Source organism: Channa argus, chromosome 24, assembly GCF_033026475.1.
Source record: "Channa argus isolate prfri chromosome 24, Channa argus male v1.0, whole genome shotgun sequence".
In the NCBI taxonomy this organism is placed as follows: domain Eukaryota; kingdom Metazoa; phylum Chordata; class Actinopteri; order Anabantiformes; family Channidae; genus Channa; species Channa argus.
This window is the reverse complement of record NC_090220.1, coordinates 2,576,698-2,599,719: the sequence shown is the minus strand read 5'-3', so window position 1 is coordinate 2,599,719 and position 23,022 is coordinate 2,576,698. Positions and strand designations below refer to the sequence as shown.

Here is a 23,022-nt window from a genome sequence, read left to right as displayed (position 1 = left end):
CTCACAGCTACAAAGTCCCCAGTTTGAGTCCCTTGCTGGCCATGCAGCCTTTGTGTGTAGAGTTTGCATGTTCCCCTGTGCCAGCGTGGGTTCCCTCCTGGTTCTCCGGTTTCCTTCCACAGTCCAAAGGCATGCATGTTAGGTTAATTGGTGACTATAAATTGCCTGTATTGGCCCTGAGATAGACTGGCAATCTGTCCAGGGTTTACCCCGCCTCTCGCCCAATGACAGCTGGGACAGGCTCCAGCCCTCCTGCAACCCTAAAATGGATGGATGAAAAGTGTATTCTTCCCTGTATGCATTTAAAAAATTAATTTTCTTCGGTATATTCTTTTCTAGGAGTTGCTCCATCTGTCTGAGTGTGGGCTTTGGTGCTAGGGTGGGGGATATCTGCCGGTGCTGTGTTGATTGTGAACTTGGTCCTGATCCAGCCTGGTGACTATCCCACTGCAATTGTTTCTCACAAACACAGTAAATCTCATATTTTAATGGAAAACCCTGTGTCGCTGTCTATCTGTCTGTCTGTCTATCTGCCTGTCTGTCTGTCATTAACGACCTTGACCTTGTGGCAGTTTACATTTTAAAGATGTATAAAATATTATAATATGTATTATTCCTGGTATTTTTAAAGACATATTATTGAATACTGCATGAGGTCTTCGGTGGAACTGGTTTCCTCTCTCTGAACCAGATTGTGTGTGTCAGCAGACACCAGTATGGGCCCACGTGGCTGCTTGTTGTGTTATGGCTGACTCTCTGTGATAATCGCCTCTTATGTTGTCCCAGTGTTAACTCAACATCCTGTGTCCACACTCTCTTCCTGGCCTTATCACACACTGTGTGTGTAGACAGAATCACAAACACTTCCAGAGGTCAGTAGATAAAGTAGAACAACAAACATTGCACTTGATCACATACACACACCTGCACACTAAGTCTAGTACTGTAACATAGTGTGTGTAAATGTGTGGTCCAGGGTTCAGTCTGCTATATCAAAGCAGTTAAACTTTAAACAGTAATAAACAGACGAGTTGCTTCAAATCAATCTCCTCATTCTTCTTGTCTTACTGATCGGTTTTTAATGATAAAAGATTTAGCACAGGTCTAGTATTTATCCATAACTATGTTTATATCTATGGTTATAGTGATCGGGGGAGGAAGGGTTACTACAATAAGCACAGATATGGCAGAATACAGCACATCATATTACAATAATCTGTGGCATTTACAGGAGACTGTTCAGTTTATAGTAATTGGACATTGACTGTACAGATTTGTGGGTAAAACTGCATTTTTTTAAATTTACATCTTCAACAAAATTTAAATTATTATATTGCATGTTATAAATATCATCAGTAATTCTTCTAAATGTTAAACATTTGTCTTATAGTGATATTGACTACGTGTTCGCATATGAAGCATTGATATGAATATCTTATATGAACCTACAAACAGAAGGCCAAGTTCAGACCTTGGAAGACTTTGACAAAGTGTTAACTCTGAATAAAGAGCTTCCTCTGTCATTTGGAAATGTTTTGGCAAGAAATTAGATGTGAATCAAACATCCATCATTTGCAAATTGTCTCAGGAATCTTAACAAACTTTATAACAACAAAAAACCAAAACAACAAACAAAAACAAACAAACAAATCACATTTGTTGCTTCAACACCACCACTATAAGCACGAAATCATGGCAGTGTTACAGCAGCAACAGTAACAAACTCTTTTACGTCAGAAAGGTTTGTCAGTCTCTCAAATTAGAAACAATTTAAGACAACAAATTGCACTGACTGATTGCTACTTTAGAGATAAGGGTTCTGCCGTGCACATCTAGATCTCTGTGTGAGTATGAGTCAACTCAAATATAGTCCAATTAAAAACATTTAAGTTATACAATATAACATACACGAGACTTTCAATGATGGTTTTATCATCTCCGGCAGAAATGTCACAACTATGATTATAGTGTCCAACATAATTTTTGAAAATATCCGCTATCCATGTAAAGACATAGAGTGTGTAGGCATGTAGATAGTGCAGTAACTTAAATGATTCTTAACAGAAAAACACTGACCATGCTGAGCAACCCAGTCTCAAATGCAGAGTAACGTTACAGGGAGACATTACTGGTTTGCCCACTTTTTGCAAAAACACTAAATGTAAAAGTCAGTTTAAATAAGGAAAAAGGGAATTGAGACTATTGAATCTACCTGAATGGTCAACTAAGCAACTGAAAATGATTTTAATTTGTGCAATCTAAAACTTCACTTGCTGGGAGATGCAATTAATGTTACAAATGTTACAAAATGAATGTTACAAACACGCCCTCACACAAAACCCAGACACAGTCCCAGAATGAGTCCTTTATCAGTTCCTGCAATAAAGGTCCTCAGAGAGAGAGAGACTTGCTGGATGATCGAGACTTATTGTACATGGGAGATAAGACAGAAATGTACACATATACAGACCACACACCATGTATGCAAGAGATAAAACACACGCTGGAACATAATCATGTAAACCGACACACTTCAAAAGCCAGGGCTGGCTGGGATCACTGCTAACCTCTCCTCCCTCCTCTTGACCTTTAAACTTAACCTCTTCATTTCTCCCGTCTCTTTCTTTTATCTTTCTAGCATTTTTGTCCGTCTCTCTACTACTTTACTGCTTCTCTGGCTGTCTGTAGGGTCTCTGTTCATCTTTCTTTCTAATATTGTTGAACTGAATGAAGTAAATATAGTATTTTCGTTGCTTGACTCGCTTGTTGCCTGGCCTTTGTGCAATCGCAAAGAAAGGGAAACAAATGTGCTTCATTTTAAATTATACTTTATTTCATATAAAAACAAAACAATAAACAAATAAATTAGATATTTCTAAAATAATTCTCTTGAGGAAATGTTTAAGAATGTCATGATTGTTTAGAGTTTGTATCTGAGAGAAGAGCAACAAACTGGAATGTAAGGATACAAATGTATCTGGACATTTTAGATGAACGTGAAGCTTCATTCCAAAATGAGACACAGCAGCTGTCACAGAATGATTGGCCACACAGTATGCAAGTGAATGAGGAGAGTAGATTGAAATGTCTGACAGCATGCTGGATGATGAAGTTTAAAGCATTTGGAAATCTCATTCTGTTTCCAATTTCAAAGATGTGACAGAAAGCAAAGAACACAACATCATGGTGTTACAGCTGGTTGTGCAGAGTCAGCAAAATTACATTTTCAAATAACTCATTCGGTGAATTAGCTCCTTTGTAAGCCAACCTTTGCTGCGATTTCAAGAAGCTTTCGGCGTATTTTAGCATTTGAATTTGCACCAATTGCGACCCACCGTCGACATCTCTTAATTATCACAGACCTGGAGAACTCAATCATATTAGCCGATAATAAGAAGCGATAACAGTTGGCAGTGGTTGTTTTGTTTCTGTTTCAATTGTTTTTCTTTAGATTTGGGAGCCAGACTGGGACTCAGTTGGCATTTTACCCCACAGGGGAATTTTTTTGCAGCTGGCCCTGGTGGCACTGGCCCATCTGAATTAAGATTTGTAATTTAAAAGATGGTGGCTAAGGATAAAGATAGGGCCGTTTGGGAGAGAAGAGTAGACATTTCCATAATAAGAGCCTCTTCATTTGCACACAAGCCCAAGCTATCCCCACACCACTGCCCCCAAAACTCCCTCTGGTCTGTAGTCACACCCATTAAGCCTGCAAAGCCTTCATTGTCCAGCCAGGCTGTAGACCTGAGGACCCCTTGCCAGCAGATTGGGCTGGGTGAAGGGTTACAGCCAGACAAAGGAGGATCCTCCCCCTTCTCTTCTATTTGAAATCAATCACACTGGCTTTCACATTCAGTGCCCTCCTCCCCACCTCCTCTCCTTGTCAGCAGTGACAGTGGGCTTGGGCCAGCTCCCCACAGAGTCCTCATGTTAAATTGTCAGTCCTCCTTTTAGAGCAAGTCCCACCCTGGACACACTGTCTGGGACAAAGCAGCCATGTAGGCGAAGAGAAAGCGAGTAAAGCTGTTGTTACTGGAAGACCACGAGATGTTGTCTCAGAGTTTATGTGGTTGTTTGTACTTGTCAATGAATCGGTCTTATGACCTTTAGGGCTCAGGCCTAAAAACTTAGCAAATACAGTAGAGCTCTTGAGAAAATGATGTTTTTTCTTCATATCCCAACAGTATTTCTGATTGACCGAGCAACAAAAACTGCATGCCTTCTGGTATTTAACCACAAATTGTTTTCTTGGGCTAAATGCTAAAGCAGTTTACTACAAAATCACAAGTGGTGGGTTTCATTCCAAAATGTTCTTAGTATAAGCCTTACGTAAAGGGCCCAGTACATTTGTTTTTACCACAAACCATTTAAGCTGAGCTGGAAAATGACTCAAAATATGGACTGGTTTTTACTTTGCAAAAGTAAAGATGCAAACCAATTTTAAAAGCATCTACTGAGACTAAAAGTCCCAGTGGATGTGGTACATGGTGTATTTTGGAATGAAACCAGCTATGACAGGTTTGGCACTTAAAACACTTGAGTAAATTTCTCTCACCTTTCACCTCCAATAACCTTCATTTTTGTATCATTCAGAATAATTTATAAAAGGCAATCATTTTTTTTTCTGCTGTTGATATTTACATACAATATTTAATATTCTAATATATTCACAGGAAATCCTGTAAACTCAGGCACTTTGCTGCCACTACAACAACTTCTTAGCATGAGAGAGATCCTGAGATTTAAGACCTTTTTCTTTTAAATAAGCAACACAAGTAAAATAATTTTATATAGAGAGATTTATATTTAACAATCAATTTCTTTTTTTTTTTCATAGCAAAATAAATCTTTGTTTTTGTTTTTTTTTTGTTGGTTTGTTTTTTATGTCTTTATCACCAAAGTTCAAAGCCTTGGTTTTAGGTATAAATGTGAGAAGATCCTTGTCCATCTCATCAGAGTAGACAATAAAAGCATTTTGAGCTGTTTTTAGTACCGGGATCTCTTCTGTTGGGTTCAGTGCAGCAGTTTTCAAAATGTTCTTGGGCACTGTGCCAGAGCTGATAAAGTACCACGTCTGTCCTCTCTTCTCCTGCTTGTTCTTCTGTCCAGAGTCTTTCTATGAAAATCCCCCATGAAATGAAACCTACTGGCCTTAGTGCTCCACATGCACTCATGTGGGTCTGTGTATGTATTTGTGTGAATGTGTGTGTGCGTAAAAGAGGCCCACCTTTATCTCAGGGCTTCATAGGGTTCAGGGTTCTATATTGGAGGTCCAGTATAAAAAGTATTGAGACAAAAAAAATTAACTTAAATTTAGAAAAGCTGCTGTGGACCTCTAATATGACCACCAAATAACGTCTTGCTTTACTTGAAACCCCAAAGTACTGTTTCCACACTGTAGTGTTGTGTTTGTGTGTGTGTGTGTGTAGGTGCCTATCGTAGCGCTGTTTTCATATCTATCCGGGTGCGCACATCTTGATAGCCCAGGAGACAGGGGTCGGAGGACAAAGCATCGTGGGTAAAAACTGAGTCGTTGTCAGAGGAGCAGGAACTAGACGTATCCTCGCACGATGGGGAGTACTGCTCGAAGGGCGTCGACAGGTCGAGGTACTAAGAGGAGAGGGGAAGATTACAGAAATTTTGGTGTCTGTTGTTTGCAACAAGCTAAAAACAAAGTATAGCACAGTTAAATGTGTGTAAAGTTGACCGTAAACAGCTGTGGAAATGTTTTCATTGTCATTATTACAATCTTCAAAGGCTAATACACATGGTGTTCATTTAATAGTATTCACAGCCAGAGAGATGCAGGAGTGGAGAAGTGCTGGCATTGCTTGTAGGTGCAGCCCCATGTTGTTAGGTTGGTTTCTAAGGCTGAAAATTTCCGTAATTGAATTCTATTAAAACCCAGCAGTCACACAAATGCTTTACTGATCTGCCGATAGCTTATTGGTTGTGTGGGAAAAGACAATCTTAGCACTTACAGTTAACTTTGTTACTAAGAGTTTATGAGCTCAGGATTGTGTATCCACTTCTGTGTACTGAAACCATCTGCTACGATAAATTAGCATCTGTGGATGCATTAGCACACGTGCATGCTTGTGTATGTGCTTGAAGCCCACCTCGTCAGAGATGGACAGGAGCACTCCATCCAGCTCCTCCACCAGCTGTTTGAAGGTCGGCCTATGGGTGGGAACAGCATGCCAGCACTCACGCATCATCATGTAGCTACAGAGGGGAAAAAAATCGCAACACAGAAAAAAACCATTTACACAATCCAGATCAGGTCAGCTACAATGAGACAAATGCTTAACCAGTTGGCTTTGAACACAAAGTGAAAACACTTCACATTAGTATAACAGACTACACATATTCTTTCGTCTAATGTGTTTTCTGTACACTGGCACAGGTACTAAGAATGAAAAATCATAGGGAAGGATGTGTTCTTACAGTTCATGTGTACAGTTAGAGGGTTTGTCCATTCTGTGTCCTTCTTTCAGCAGCTTGAAGAGCTCTTCAACAGGGATGCCAGGGTATGGTGAGCCCCCCAATGTGAAGATCTCCCACATCAGTACACCAAACGACCACCTGAGGACAGACAAAACAAGAGAATTAATAATCAGATACATGTTTATTCCTTTGGCCATGTTTTTATCTTTTATCTTTCATACTGGACATAGTGTTTGCCATAAAACTCTTTTTATTTTTCTGCTGCTGAAATGTTGAACTTACACGTCACTCTGGTGTGTGTAGACTCTGTCAAACAAGGCTTCTGGTGCCATCCATTTCACCGGCAGACGCCCCTGCAGAGTGGACATGAAGACGTTTTCCTTTTGTCTCACTGTAAATGTTATTTTTTTATGTGCTCTCGTTTCTCCTTTACAGTGCTCCCCCCTGCTCTCTCCTCCCCTCTTCTCTAATTAAATCTCATTAAGCCTGCTGCCAATCAGAGTAAAACATCAGACAATTGTCTTCAGGAATATCAAAGCTGTGAAAAGAAGCAGGCCGAAGGAACCTGGCTGAGGGTGTATTTAATTCGCTTACAGCAATTCTGCTTGAGTAGCACATTCTAGTAATTTTCCCTCTGAATTGTGCTCTAAGAGAACAAATCTTAGCTCACAGGGAGAAAAATGACTGAGCTCTACTCCACTTCTTAACTACTTGAAAAACACAGTTCTCCAGTTGAAGGTTACGGGAGCCAAAAGTGATTCCTGAAAACATGCTGTTCAAAGTGTCACTCACATTGGTGGTTTTCTTGTAATAGTCAATCTGGTGGACTCCTCTAGCCAGGCCAAAGTCAGCGATCTTCATCACGTTGTCCTCTGTTACCAGAACATTTCTTGCTGCCAAATCTCTGTGGATACACTGCCGAGAGAGAACGGAGAGAATTAAAGACTTCGTTTTATACCCAAAAATTAGCTCCAGGCCACCTGCTGGAACTCCTGATTAGAAGCTTAGCAACTGGCTCAAAGATTTAATGTAGATTCAGAAAAATAGGGCTGAACATATTGTTTGTGTTGAGCTTTATCTTTTTTGTGTTTGTTTTGTATCATCTTGTATCCATTTGACAAAGGTAGTAGCTTTAAGTCCTGCATAGTCCTGCAAAAACAACAACGTTGACCTTTGTTATTAAGTTTAGTTACAGCTTTTATATGAATAAAACCCTGTTTTTATATTTAGACTAGTGACATGTCTGTTCCAGGAAGTGGCTTGGAAAGATCATGTAAAACACAGAGGTGGGGAAAGTAGAAATAATTCACCATAGATCTTTTTTCAAAAATCAAAAGTCATTGCAAAATTAAGATGTCTTTATATAGACACCCAGGAGTTTAAAGAAAAAAACAACCCTTTGGGAGGAAAAAAGAAAGGCACTGTTAGCCCACATTGAATAGATGTCATTAAGTTTATTTTGGTTTTCATTCGAAATAGATGTGGGATTTGTGGGGTCGAGGAAAATGAACCGTTCTTGGTTTGTGGGTCTCCCCATAATAGAGGGTTAGCTTGAGCCTCCTGCATTCTTATGAGGCCGTAGAGCCAGAAACCTGATGCCTACACCCAGACGACGGCTCTGCTGCCTGTTTGGTAACAGATTTATGGGAGTGCTAAAAAGGACAAAGCACGGCAGAGGGACAGACAGACGGATAGAGAAGAGTAAACAGGACTGAAGCTGCAGCAGCTTTCTTTCTGTTCAGGAATGTCTGTCTGAGACACCGGTTGACAGACAAAGGGACACAAGGATAAGCACACAGACAGAGTGCATGTTGGGAAAATAAAAGGAGTTGAAACGTGGTGGTGGGAATGGGAGAAAAAAGGAAAGGGAACAGTAAGAGGCACAGAGAAGAGCAGCAAATCCTCAACTTCAAGAAAGTAGTGTGAAATTTTAGGATTTTTTTACGTGATGTTTAAATGAAGAATCAATTAATGAGTTGAGTAAATGATTATGCATTTCTCAGATTTCTCTAATTTGGTCATAAATTACTAGCCACATTGTCACACTGCAAATTTTTGTTCGTGTTTGAGTTGACGAAAGATTATTGTCACACCCACCAGAAATTCAACTATTTTGACAGAGAGATACTGCAAATGAATCACCCCTCTTTGAAGGGAACATACCCTTTTAGAGGCCAGATACTCCATTCCTCTGGCCACCTGGTAAGCACAGGACAGGAGGTCTTTGAAGGTGAGCTGCTCCTCAGGCACCTTGGTGACATCAAAGGTGTAGTCCATGCCTGGGGGTCTCCGGGCCCGAAGGTACTCCCTCAGACTGCCTTTGGAGGCGTACTCCACCAGAACATAAAGAGGACCTGAGGGAGGGGACACAAACAGGATAAAGGATGGAGTTATTCCTTTTGTTGTTTTAGCCTGAAGGTTGAGACCACCGTGGCTGAACTATTCATTTAGTCGGGTTACAATTTACAATTATGTGTTTCGCCAAGAACGTAAAGAAGGGGCAATGCTTTCCCTTTTGAAATAAGGGTGTGTGTTTGTGTGTGTGTGTGTGTGCGCGTTTGTATGCATGTGTTATAATTTGTTTTACAAGGATAATGCTGTCCTTTCAAGCTGCTCTAAACATCATCTTACAAGCCAAGAAGCCAATTAGTTTAGTTTGAGGTGACATTTTATGTAAACCAAAAAAAAATAAAGCAAATGAGAGGATACTGATCAGGAAAAAACAACAAAGAGAAAAAGTCATATGTCAAAAACTCACCGTCCTGTGTACAGACTCCCAGCAGGTTGATGATGTTCTTGTGTTTGTCCATCACCTTCATCAGCTCCATCTCTGAGATGAGATCTGCCAGATCTTTGTCTGTGGCATCATCTAATGGGGAAATGTTACTTATTAGAATGAGCGCGGCTTCCTCACTGACTGCAGACTTTGGCTAATTTCTATCCCTTCATTTCTGCATTTGTACAATTTCTTTCCTACCTTTGAGCATTTTGACTGCCACAGTGGTGGCCTGGTCGGGGCAGTCCTTGTTGATGCCGAAGGCCTCAGCTCTGACCACCTGACCGAAGCACCCTTCTCCTAGAGGTTTGCCCAGTGTTAAACTAGAAAGAGAAAGAGTTACCCAAAATAAGTATGTCCAAATGAAAACTTAACAAATCCATAATTTTAGACTCTGGTTTCTCAAAACATAGGTTGGGCAGAGCCAGAATTGGCTGCGGGATTGTTTTCTTTTAGGTCCCCACATGTCACGAGAGCTATAGTGCAGAGATTCTTGATCCCAGCAGCTAAACTAAACTGAAGACATACTCTCTTTTCAATGGGTAGAACTTTTAAGTAAATTAAACATTTCAAATTATATCTCCTTCATAACAAATTGTAAAGAATTTGTAAATGCAATTCTGTTTCAATATATCACTAAGATTTTGCAAATGATGATCCAACTCACTTCTCCCTAGGGAACTCCCAATCTGGATCATAGGGTAACTCAAACTCCATGACTCCAGCCAGCATGGGAGAGCAGCTGGAGGACAGGCGAGCCACCCTCATTAGAGATGCGCTGGACTTCCCTGATGAGTTTGATTCAACTGAGTACTGAAGAAAGAGATGCAGAAGACCCACTCAAAAAAGGCAAAAAGGCAACTATATCTACAACTATTCTACTACTTTGTAGAACCTTTGAAGCAAGCACTAGCCTTTAGACCTGCCTACTATTCATCTCATGATACACAGAATCCTTTACCTGTCTGCGAAGAGGGAACTTGGAAAGTTTCTGGACAGGAAGAGCATCAAACGGCTCCCTTCTAGGGTGGACCTGCATTCGACACAACACCACAATGATGATGGCCATGATCAGAGCCAGGAAACCACAGGCATAGATGATGATGTCAGTGTACTTGGTCTCCATGGTTTCAATAGCATCTGCTGCTTCCTCCTCTATAAACAAAAAGAACGTTGGTAAAGGCAGCTTAGTGCATCACGGAAAGAGGGACAAGGGGAAGCATTTTTTTTTGTGTGTAACCATTTAGCCTTCTGTAGGCAGTCGTACCTGAGATGACAGTGAGCCAAGCAGACTGGTAGGCGAAACCAATTGAATTTCCAGCCAAACAAGTGTACTCTCCTGCCTCTTCCATAGTAACTTTGGACAGATAGAGCACCTCCACCTCTGACATGTTCAAACTGCCTGTCTGCAAGTCACAAATTTAGAAAGTGACATAAAAAGTTAATAGACAACATTTAAAACAACACACTATTAGAAACAGTGCTCGTCTTTGTCGCTTCGTCCGTATGTTACTGACCTTGAGGACCTGAACATAGGGTATCCCATCTGGACCATAGCGGCTACCATTTCGTTCAATGTGTTTGAGCCACTGAATGTGGGGCTGGGCATCACTGTAGACTTTACAGTGGAACTGGACATCGCTGCCCACCACTGCCGTAGTGTTAGCTGGCAGACCAGCCTGTAGAATGGGCCTGTGGGGGGAGCGCTCTGTACAGGAAACAAACAACAATAACCTTTAGCCAAGTGAACTAAGGCTCCAATGTTTTCAAGACAGAGCATAAAAGGATCCCCCACTTCTCAGGGGCAACAGTTCAGGGACAGTCCAGAAACATGCCCATTAACATGGCTCTTTGTCAGCTGGTTGCCAGGGACTCTTTGATCTGCGCGTACTCTCACTCTCTGATCTCGTTAGTTCTCTCGTTAGTCTTCTCCCCCCATTGATGTGGACAGAAACTGACCCTGCGGTGGATCGGCAATGAACAAATAAACCACATTCTCCTCGATCCCCTGTCACAGGTCAGGTAGAAAACTGGTATAGACGCCTGACTGTCCAGATCCTGCCCACCAATGGCGAAACAAGGCGTCCCTTTCATCTTCTGCTCACCCCTCTGGTTATCCCCTCCCACACACTGAAGACATGATGCTTTTTCAATAAGTGATGACTATAGACTGTTACTATTCCTGCCATACCAGCCTGTGTGTAAGCTGATCAAAACAGATATTTCAGATCATATTTCATTATTAATTAATTAATTATTAAATCTAAGACAGACTCTTGGATTTGCAAAACTCCAGATATTGTCATGCATAATCATGTCTTACCCAGGACATCGAGGACGTAGCTGTGAGAGATGGAGCCGTATTTGTTCTCCACTACGCAGGTGTAGTTTCCTCTGTCTGATGGGACAACGCTCTCCATCACCAGGCTCCAGTGCTGGTGTCTCAACTAGCCAAAGCAACATAAACTAACATTAGCTTGGATAGCTACTTCAGATTTTATAATCTTTATTCAGCATGACATTCTCCTGCCATTCTAACCTTAATGCCCCCTATGCGATGCTCTCCTCTGAACTCACGCCCGTTTTTCAGCCAGCGAATGCTCGGTATGGGGCTGCCCGTGGCTGCACAGCGAAACTTGACGGTGTTCCCTGCGGGAACAGCATACAGCTTCTTCTCCATACGCTGGGTGTGGGTCCAGCGGGGACCTGAAGAGAAAAAATAAACCATTAGTCAAAAGGTTCTGATGAAATCTTGAGGCAAATCAAGATCAAGTTCTGCCAAATTCTTAAGGACTTCAGCTACAAAGCAAATAGACACACCTCTGGAGAAGTAAACCTGGTCGTTTTCAATCTCAGCCGACGAGTCATCTAAGCCGTTGTCCTCATCATCGTCTCCTGACCCTAATGAGTCTGGAGACATGAGAAATAATGACAATATAAAAACAGACCCTCATATTCTGTACATGTCTGCGAAGCAAATTCTGCAATGGACTGACTGATCACTTTAAAAGCAGTAAGTATTCACACTCAAAGTACAAGGAACCCATTACATTTTTTACACTGTTCCTTAAATTCATATAATTCCTGTAATGTTCTGTTGATATACTAATACTTATTGTATATATAATCACATCTAGCTCTAATAAGTATAGGCAGTCTAAAGCCAACAATTATGTTATTGGCTTTCTAAAAAACAACACTGTTCTTACCTGCTACAGTGATGGTGAAGTTTCTCACAGGCTCTTTGGTTCCCCGGAGAACACAAACATAAACACCCGAATCCTCGTATGTTACATCTGTGATCTCCATGATGACACCGTGGATCTGGATGCGGGGTGTGGGCACAACCCGGGCTCCCTCTTTGTACCAGTTCATGGCCATGCCAGGACGGATGCTTGTGTCGCAGCGCAGTTTTAACACATTACCAGGCTCTAACAGAAGATGCTCAGAAGTGTCTTCACTCAGGTCCTCGAGAACATCTGCTGAGACCCAACAACATAAGTCTAGTTTTACTTCGGTGTTCAGGTTGTGCAGCCATCTTCTTACTTTTTTGCTTCAACCCTTTAAATACTCATCAATCAGTCTCTTGGCCTTTTTGCTTTTTTGCATGCGTCACTAAACACAGCAGGCCAGTCAGCACGTTATTTCTTCATCTGCTCTCTAAAGTGGCCATTCTCTCAGCTATGACCTTCAACTCCTCAAGCCATTATTCCCCCCCCCCCCCCCCACACACACACACACACACACACACACAATAACATTACCATGGAGATCAGGAGACCTAACAGACCTAGCCCTCCTCCACACACTCCCTCTTCTTCATCTTTTGTTCCTCTGTAGATTATTGTTGGACTACGAGTGATCTAGCTAACACTGGAGAACCCCTTCCCCTCCCTGACTCACTCAAAACAAAAAAGAAAAGAAACAAGGAAGAAGAGACTGAAGCTAATGAACATTGCATTGCATTGTTGCAGCGAGGACGGAGAGTAAATCTGGGGGGCGGTAAAGGTTCACTGCAGAATTAAGTGAGCAAAGAAAGGCGAGACGTTTATTTCAGCCTGTAGTGAAGGATCCCACACAGATGGACACCATACCACCATAACACTGAGTCCTTGCTTTGCAGGGTTTTACATTTGCAGGGTTTTACTCTTACCTGGGGAGATTTCAGCTGCTGTCGGGTCCACAGTTTGGGAAATGACACTAACTGTGGGAGAGAAATTGAGGTTAGAAAACAGCAATGCTGTGTTTTGAATGACATGTCAAATGGTAGATAGATGTGATAGAGCTCAGGGTTCTCCCTGCTGTGGTACTAATGAGAACTTGGTTAAAACTGTTCAATCAGTTACATATGCAAGGCACAGCAACTAAGATATGTCCAAATCTTGGCATGATAAGTGAGTCTTACCAGGCAGAACATCCAGCCATGCCGATTGCATGGCCTGCACGGTCTGTCCTGCGTGGGTGCTCTCGGCCATGCAAATGTATTCTCCTGCATCCTGCAGCGTGATGTTGGTCAGGTGCAGGGTGCTCACCTTGGACCCGTTGCTCTGCAGAGGCTGCATAAAGGAGCATTTCAACCTGTTAGCATTGTGATGAAGACAGAACCTAAACACGTTCTGAGATTGAGCATGAAAATTGCAATTGGAATTTTTTTAGTGGTAAATGTTCATTTCTTACCATCAGAGCCCTGAGTTGAGATGTTCCCCCCTGACTTTCCCCCATGGAGCTGACCTCCTTCTTCAGCCACTGCACCTTAGTGGATGCCGGCCTGTGAATTTTACACACCAACTTCACCTGACCGCCCACCAACCCTGTGACATTCTCAGGGTAACCAGGCACAATCAGCGGCCTGGAGATCCTTAAATCTGTAGAATTAAAATAAGAAGAAAGCAGAAAAAAAATCAGTTTTATTTTTTAGTCAGTTTGATTTTTATGCTTGATGTTGATTCAGTGCCTGCTAACTGATTCCTTTTCTCTTTGAATTTGTTTTACTGTTTTTTACTTTGAATGGTTACTACAACACTGTTAAAAGAACCATATTTCAGGGATCATGTTACAGTTGTTCCACAGATGAAGGAGTCCAGAGTATTAACAAACATCCGCGAACATCCTTGGTCTGAATGTGCCCCGAGTGAACAGGACAAAAATTGTCAAAACACATCCTGGTGGTTTCGGTTTACCTCTGAAAGGTCCAGCAACATAACACTATGCTCCTAAACAACTGCTGTCATTTAATGCGACCAGGAACTGGTGATAGAGTGCCCTGATAACCAGGCTACTATCATGTCACCTTCAGCCACAGTGCCATCCATTCAGTGGGCCACTCGTCTATTTATGTGCTCACCCAATGACTTTTTTCAGGGTAAGTGCACCCTGGCCATGGACCCCGCTTACTGCTCGGTCACTTAGAACGAACAATTTTCCTAGGCAATTTTCTGTCTGATTGCTTCCTGCAAGTGCTTAGTGAAAAGGCAATCTGTTTCCTAGTTGGAGTGAAGTACTGCCATATTTTCCTAATTGCCCTGAGTAATAGAGAGGTAATGCTTTAGGTGTAAAATCAAAAATAGTGATTCGTCAAAAAAGCCAAGAGGAAAACATAAAGAAAGGTCTTGATGGCAAGTTTTACCGTGGACCCACTGATCATTTAATGCGTGTCAATATGAGTTCAAATCTAAACAAAATGGCATTGCAACAGGCCACATATTTTCCTCTAATGGAGAAACACAGTGGTGAGCTGTAAATCAAAGAGATGAACACACACACACACACACACACACACACACACACACACACACACACACGCACATACACTTGCAGTCATGCTAATGAACTTGCAGAGACAGGGACAGTGCCCTGGAGTTGAACTCGTGACTGAGTGTGAATTGTCACCCAGAGGCGAGGGGGCAAACAAACCACAACAAAACACAGACAAACCGCTCAGCTGGCGTGAGTGAGCCAGTCAGCCGGCTGGGTTGGCAGCACAACCCTCAACTCGGAACCTACAGCATGGCCCTATAATATTGTATGCACTTCATTAGTTGAATTAGTAGAGAGCTCTACACAATCCTGCAGTCTTGTTACTCTCGAATGTTGCAAATGGCTCCCTGTTATTGTGAAATGTCACAATAAACAGCATTTTTACAGTTTTTGTCAGTTTAACACAAAATGATTGAGGAAAAAGTGCATTGTGGGGACCCATACCCTCTGTTCAGGTGAAGGTATCTTCAGGGGGTGGTAGGAAGTCTCTTTTCACTGACAGGGGGGAGTTAGCTTTCTCCTTCTTAAGTCTCTGTCACTCATCCTAGTTTAGACCAAATGCTTGTAATAGCATTTCATTTAAATGGTAATTTATGTTAGAACTCAATCCTGGCTTTTACCCTAACTTGTGTGCTTTTTCCAACTTTTGCAACAATTTTCCTGGATCTCACGAGTGATTCTGGGAAACGACCTTGACAAATCTCAGTTGTTTGCCAAACCTAATGATAATCATTTTTGATTTATTCCCCCGGGGATAACACTTATTCTGTAAATCTGAACTGATTTGTCTTTATACTGAAAACCACGGTTTTGAAAAAAAATTTATTGTGAGCTCTTTTTCAAATCTCTGGAGGGCCGAAATTAGTAGACATGGAGTCTCTACATGTCCTACAAGCCATCAGATCTTTCTATCAATCCTGCTTTGACTCTTTTCTTGTCTGTCTTATAAACAAACCTAAGAGGTCTTCCTGGGGCCCCTCCTGCACATTGTCTCTGAACAGCAAGCCCTGGCTGGCCTCACTTGGCTCTGCACTGAAGGACAAGAGGAAACTTCTGTGCTTGACACCTTATGGGGAGACAATCCACTTTGTCTTTCCTCAATCTAGTCACATTCATAAAAAAAAAAATCATTTGGAAATAAGCATTTTGATGGATCTTTACACTGGCAATGACTTTTTGCATTGGCTCCTGTTTCTAAAGCATCAGTAAAAAAAATTTTAAAAAAAGCCCCTTCAGCCCCTCCCTCTTCATCCACTACAGCTGGCATGCAGCCAGGCAGATTTACACTTCCGACCCCCAGGGCCTCGGACAGATCAGGTAGCACTTTATAAGGCAGCAAAAACACAGAGAGCTTTTCCTCCTTCTTTAGCCCAACAAAACATGGCAACTGACTCTCTGTCATTTTTCCTGTCACCTTGACTTCATCTGGGGTCATGTCTACCAAGAAACGAAAACTGACTAATTGAATCGTTCACAGATGCACTGACATGGCTGTGTAAATTTTGACACACAATAAACACACTTGAGGAGGGACCTCAATAGGGTGAAATTATCTAATATATGCAACACAACCCCCAACAACAAGGTGTACTAACAGGAGGTAAACCGTCGTAAACTTTCTGATAAATACAAACTACTAAAAGGGGGATAAAGTAGGCCTAACGGTTCCTATTATTGCACATACAATTGAAATCTTACCTTTAGTTTTTCCTCTGTTGACGGCCCTGGCTGAGACACTGTCCATTAAACAGAGCAGGAGAATGCAGAACGTACAGACCTTTGCCATCTTTGAGATGTCTGTCTTGTTGTTAAAAGGTAGAAATGTATGCTGGAAGCCTGAAGTGGGCCTCACACCTCGATCTCTGGCATTGGCAAACTTAAAAATGCACAAAGTTCCTAAATCGGGATCCTGGGGAGACAAACAAACCACATGTCCTGTTAGAAGCTTGAATCTCTCAGGAGATGTGACTGGGGAGCAGCTAAAGGCACAGACATTTCTCTTGAGTTTAAACCAGTTGGCAAAAACACAAACAATAGTTTAGCAAAATAGTTGGAAGAGAGCCTGTTTTGACTGTGAGCAGCTGTATTCTTAAGCAGATGTCCTGGTAACTGTCCCGCTCAGTGGCCTTACATTGTCCAGGCTCTCCTGCGTTATGAATAAGAACCAGGGCTGTTACTGGCCTGCTGTTTATCAATGGGAAGTACTCACTGTGCCCTGGAATAATGGGATTTTTTTTATCTTGCCAGGAAGCTACAGAATCTGAAGCAGCAGCAGCTGATAAGACTTCAGCTTCCGGACAGAAGGTAGAAATACATATAAATTAGCAGAAACGGGAACAAATATTCTTCTCACTTTGATGTTAATTAGGTTTCGGTAGGCAAAAGTGAAAACTAAACAAACTCAACATCTTTTATCTTAGTATAAGTCTAAACGTCATGTACATTCTGTCCAGGAGAAGATTTAATTATCTGGATTATTTCCTCAGATAATTGATTAATCTTTTGGTCTAGGATATTGCTTTTATATCTCTCCTTTTAATCTGACAAAGAAAATATAAACATCACAATTATGAAGTTGTGAAAAACGTATTTCTATTATTAGTCTATATTAATCATGGTTTAACCTATAAATATATATGTTAAAAAATGTATTAATAAAGTTATATTTTAAATTTTAAAGAGCACAGTTAAGCACTGACAGTTAATTGACCAGTCTCCAATTGTCCCAAATGTGTGTTTCTGCACATACCCCAATACCACTATAGTTAGTATATTATGATTTTAAATAATATGCTATATGGAGATTGTTCAACTTTTAAAAACGATTCAAAGCTATTTTGAGTCCAACACGTCTGTACACACTCACTCTGAAGAAAAACGCTACACTTCCACAGTCTATAAGAAGACTAAAGTCTTATTACAGCGATTTTGGTGCTGCGAGTCGGGCCAATGCGCACAGGCGCCAGACCCCGGTGTGTGCGCTCCATGCATGGAGGCCGCGCCCACGTACACACACACACACACACATGCACACGTACACGCCGTCTTTAACAACCAGCTTGCTGAATGAAACGTATTCTTTCTCAATTAAGGACTGGAAAACTTTTTTCTCCTGCTGCTGCTAATTCCGTTGGCACGTTGCCTGGATGCTGCTCTCCGCTGTGTTCATCCGGAGCCAAAACACTTTTACTGTATTCTACTTTTCAGCCTTAAACACGGAGAGAAGGGCGTCACTGTGTAGGCTGTTTTATTTTTAACACACGGCATATTCATATAAATCTCACTTAATAAATCAGCCCTTCCTGCACTATTTGTCTCAAACCGACCTCGTTGATTATAACCAACACATGGGCGTCCCGAGCTGTCATTCTCCATGTTATAGCTCACAGGTATAGTGACTTTAGGATTACAGTTTCTGCACGCGCGTCCCGCCACCAGTCAACCAACTTGATCAATTCACCAAGATGCTTTTAAATAGCCTTTACTTTTGATTTCAAATGGTCCTCACTACACTACACAGAGGAAAACCTGAGAGGAACGTCATGCTCTGATCACGCACTGTTGTTTTATTACACAAATGCGGGTGAATATAAACTAATTGTATCACTTTGTATATTATTGAATGGGTCGGTGGTCTGACAGAGGTCAAACTCCGCTCTAAGCGACAGCAACAGTCCATGTGGAGGGTTCAATGTCTAATAAGTGACTTGTTTGGATCCATGCACTGCAAAGCACAACATGTTTAACATGGACTTCTATTAACATCACTTTTTAAACTGGAGACTCAAAGTTGCCAAACGTGGTTCAGTTTCCCAGTTTACAATGCAAATGAGTGATTCTAGAAGGTCAAGCAGTGTCGTAATAGACCTCCTCCTGCCTTATATTTAGACATTTGCTGTGCTCTAATGAAAACATTTTTAAACGTGGAATAGTGTGACCCTAATACAGTCATTTAATTCTTTGCGTAATTGAATATGGCGCTTCTTTAAGTGGGTTTTTGTTGAAATCTGAGCCACACTCCACCATGGAATGAAAATGAATGAAACAACTCTCCAAGAATCTCCAGCTGTCTCGATCTGTTTTCACCCACCTTTCTTGTCGGCCTGTCCTGCCTGGAATGACTGGCACTAAGGAAAATCACTGCTGGTCCCGGTCACCAAGAGCGAATATTGAAATCCTCATTTGGAGCGCTAGTATTCCCGCTGTATCCCTCCCAAAGTTGTCTGTGAGCGGCTGTTTTTATCCAGTTGAACGCGGAACTGAGCCTATAAATCCATCAAAAACAGCCCCCCTGGAACACGAGCGACAGCTGCCCCGTTCTTCTGGTGACCCGAGGAAAAAAGCTGCGATCCTCGGGGCAAAGTCCGCTGTAGCCGGCCGCTCAGAGCGCTGAATCCATGGAGAGAGAGACAACCAGTGAGCGAGAATGTGGATTTGCGCGTGTAAAAGCTTGTTCTCTCTCTGAAACTGCTTTATAACAGATGTGGCTAAGAAATTAGAGAAAAAAAAATATTAATACAGACGAATAATACAGAGACGTGCTCTGTAGTTCAGAGTCTCTTCTACATTAAACTGTCCGACAGTCCGGGATAAAACTCTTTACGTGCGCTTTTACGCAGCGCTTCGGCAACGTCTCTCCTCAGTGAGTTTGTCCTGGTAAGATCTGAACTCTGCTGTGCTACTGAAATGTGGAGTTCAGTTCTTTTCCTTTCTCCAGCAGAGAGAGAGAGAGTGAGAGTGGGAGAGAGAGAGAGAGAGAGAGGGGAGCGAGTTACTGTGTGCTTCACACACCAGCCCACCTACAACACTGCGCTGCTCTCCGGACGGCAGCCACAACAACAATGGTCTGAAAGCGACCAGGGAAGCCGGAGAAGGAGGGGGAGGGAGAGAGAGAGAGAGAGAGAGAGAGAGAGAGGAGGGGGTACGCTTCGGTTACCCTCCTTCTACGCCAACACAAAAACACCCCCATTCCCTCCAAGAAGCTGGCAAATAATACCAAAGTCCCTTTCTCTCCCACAGCGGCACAACTTGGTCGCGTTATGCCTGAAATGCTTTGTAAATAATCTAAACCTTTCCAATTATGTAAGGTTTTGTGTGCGTGTGCCGAAAATCACCACGTAACTCGTGTCATTAACGTTTTTATAACGTCTCATAATTTATAGCGGGTTAATTGTCTTTTCTGCAAACAGAGCATTGAGGTCTCTTCAGGAGCAGCATTCAATTATGTTGCTGAGTGAATGTGTGTTAATGGCTTCCAGGTTTTAATTGCATCAGTAAAAGAACAGGGCCGAGTAATCTCATTAGCTGCAGCAGAGAACACTCTGATGTTTGCTCTCATATGAAAGCTAAGCAAAATAGGCTCCATCTAGTAACCCACGGATACTGCATACAGCAAGACATCAGAATATGTCATATCAAGTTTATTTTGGCACAAAAAAAAAGAAAAGTTGTTGGGTAAAGAAAGACTGCAGCATGGGAATACAGAGGAAATAAAGTAAATATACCTGCACCCAAAAAATATGCAGGTGCATCCATACAAGCAAACATCATTTGTTTGTTTTGAACATCTTATAATAACAGAAAGAAAAAGAATACATTATTTAACATAAAAACACATTATTTTCATATTGCTCAAACATGTTCCTCTTTTGCAAATCCGTCATCTCCATACATTTTGTGTAATAATGAAAATACAGAAACAATTATTATAGAAAAAGATCACATAAATGCACCAATTACTTTACGTATAGTTTGCTTCTATAGTGTCATTCCAGACTCTCCAAGTATTTCTGTTGGTTGTGTTCTTTGAATGAATACACACACACGCACACACACACACACACACACACACACACACACGCACATTTATCATTTTGTTATATAGACTTACATTCACTTCCTGAAGACTGACAAACCAAGGAGACAGTCATTACCGTAGGTAGGTGACATCCCTGTATGAGTTTGAAAATGGTGTCTGGCCAGTAAAACAGTTTTCTCCCTTGCCAAATATTGTGTAGGATTCAAAAATTTAAATATTTAAATATAAAATACAACAAATCAAACAAAACACATTCTTGAATCGTACACAAATGTGGTAAAGTGAAGTGTCATTTCCATTACATTACATTACTTACAGAACATTGCAGTTCCTTCTGAATTTGAGCCCACCAGAGTCCAGAGATCAATGCTTGGAAACAATGTTGAATCTTTACTATTGAAGAAATGCTAAATGATTGACTCTGCCCCGGTCCAGAAGTATAGACTTGATGAATTTTGTAAAAAATGGTCACACAAGGAGCAGACAAACAGAAAGATCAACAGAGACATAAACATGTTGGAACAAAAAATCAGAGACAAAAAAAAAATAAAATCACAATCATTACAGAAATCTAATCAAAAAAATGAACACAGAGAGTCACTGACAGAAATGTAAGAAGAGAAAAAGTGAGCAGGGAAACCAAATGTAATGATGTGTTTTAGCATAATGACTTTGTGTGCGTTTCTATTAAACAATTTTCAGGATAGATGTAGATACAGCAAGTTTAATAGCAACAACTCCAGTGCAAACAAGCAGACCTTTAGGTTTTTCCATCCATTCATTCCTTTATTTTAACCCCTTATCCTGTTCAGCAACTTAGGGGGCTGCAGGCTGTTCCAGCTGTCAGTACCAACACACCACTAGACCTTCTGTTTCTTGATGACAATCCGCTTGTGTACAAAGGTGGGGTCTAGAAAACTATTTTTCAGTGTTGAGTTTGGCTGATCTCATCAATTAAAACCAATCTCGGACCTCCCTATTAATCTTGTTGCTGAATGTGAGCAAATTCCACACTTGGGTTGCAAAGCCTGAAAGCAGACAAGCAGCAGATTAATGTCCATTTTGAAGGGCTTGTACAGGATCACAGAGAATGACTTCATGTCTACATACATTTGGCTATAAGGGACTTTAGAAAGAAGCAGAAACAGTTAAGACAAGGTTGCTTTTAGAAATAACTTATTTAACAATTTTTCTGCTGGAGAGACAGGAAGTGTTGGGGAGGAGGACAATCATTGGTCAAAAAGGTCCTGGCAGGTATTCAAACTTTCTTATATGATACCTGCTTTAGCTGAGTGAGCCATCAGGATGCTCTAAGAAAGATTTGACTAAGACTCTGCCTGCCATCGAGCTCTCCCAAAGTCAAAATACATTTCCAAATAAATTAGGAAAGAGGTCAAGGAGCTGCACACTGTGTTTACGGCCTCAAGTGGCTGCAGCATAGGTGTGTTTAAATGAAATTTATGTGTTGAAATAAATTCCAGCTTTGACCTTTGACACTGCACTGTGCTACAGCAGGTCAGACACGGCTTTACAGCGAAAGTCAAAGTACACAAATAAAGGAGCCAGAGTGGAAGTCATAAAGTAGATAAGAGTTGTTTTAATGCGAGGCAGCACTATGAGTGTGTGTCTGTGTGCATGTGTGTGAGAGAGAAACTGCTAGTTCAACACAGCAGAACTGATGAGCACAGATACCACAAATGATTAACTTGATGTTGTCCTCCAAGTTTGACTAGAATTGGGCCAGAGGATAATCAAGTATGTCTTTCTGTGTGTGTGTGTGTGTGTGTGTGTGTGTGTGTGTGTGTTTGAGTTGACTACAATCAAGTCAAGTTTGCGTTTATTGTCATGCAGAACATATACATGAGGTGCACAGCCAAATGAAATACAACCAAGATACATTAGCAAAACAAGAAAAAGAAATATCCCCCCCACTGTCCCCTCCCAAACCTCAGATATATTATAATCCGTCTAAACACACACAAACAGACACAACCTTTATATTTACTGTAAATCCCGCGGACACACCCCTTATGTCTTTGTTTTAGAAGCTTTCATTGATTGACAGCCAGCTTATGTGCCACTCTACTGAGATTGCTTCACACTGATGGTTTGTCATACATAGTCAGCATGATCCCACATAGAACTGAAAATTGTAACAACTCTAAGAGGCAGCACGGTCATGGAGGGGTTAGCACTGCAGTCTCACAGCAAGACGGTCCCCGGT

The 23,022-nt window shown here is 41.5% G+C and overlaps 1 protein-coding gene across 2 annotated transcripts; it reads right to left on the bottom strand.

Moving 5' to 3' along the window:
• Window positions 1–2,811: 2,811 nt before the first annotated feature.
• On the bottom strand, window positions 2,812–19,819 carry fgfr4 (fibroblast growth factor receptor 4). Of its 2 annotated transcripts, none has more exons than XM_067494454.1 (21): window positions 19,071–19,819; window positions 16,679–16,889; window positions 13,901–14,088; window positions 13,629–13,779; window positions 13,377–13,427; window positions 12,433–12,705; window positions 12,044–12,133; window positions 11,763–11,929; window positions 11,547–11,670; window positions 10,741–10,931; window positions 10,491–10,629; window positions 10,185–10,378; window positions 9,891–10,036; window positions 9,425–9,546; window positions 9,206–9,316; window positions 8,611–8,801; window positions 7,240–7,362; window positions 6,730–6,800; window positions 6,448–6,585; window positions 6,120–6,225; window positions 2,812–5,610 (listed from the first exon to the last, which is right to left on the bottom strand). In XM_067494454.1, exons 2-21 carry the CDS (start codon window positions 16,764–16,766, stop codon window positions 5,434–5,436), a joined length of 2,841 nt encoding a protein of 946 aa, XP_067350555.1. In that variant the 5' UTR covers window positions 16,767–16,889; window positions 19,071–19,819; the 3' UTR covers window positions 2,812–5,433. The 2 variants fall into 2 exon arrangements, with proteins under 2 accessions (XP_067350555.1, XP_067350556.1); XM_067494455.1 differs by having other exon boundaries at window positions 12,433–12,702.
• Window positions 19,820–23,022: the final 3,203 nt, after the last annotated feature.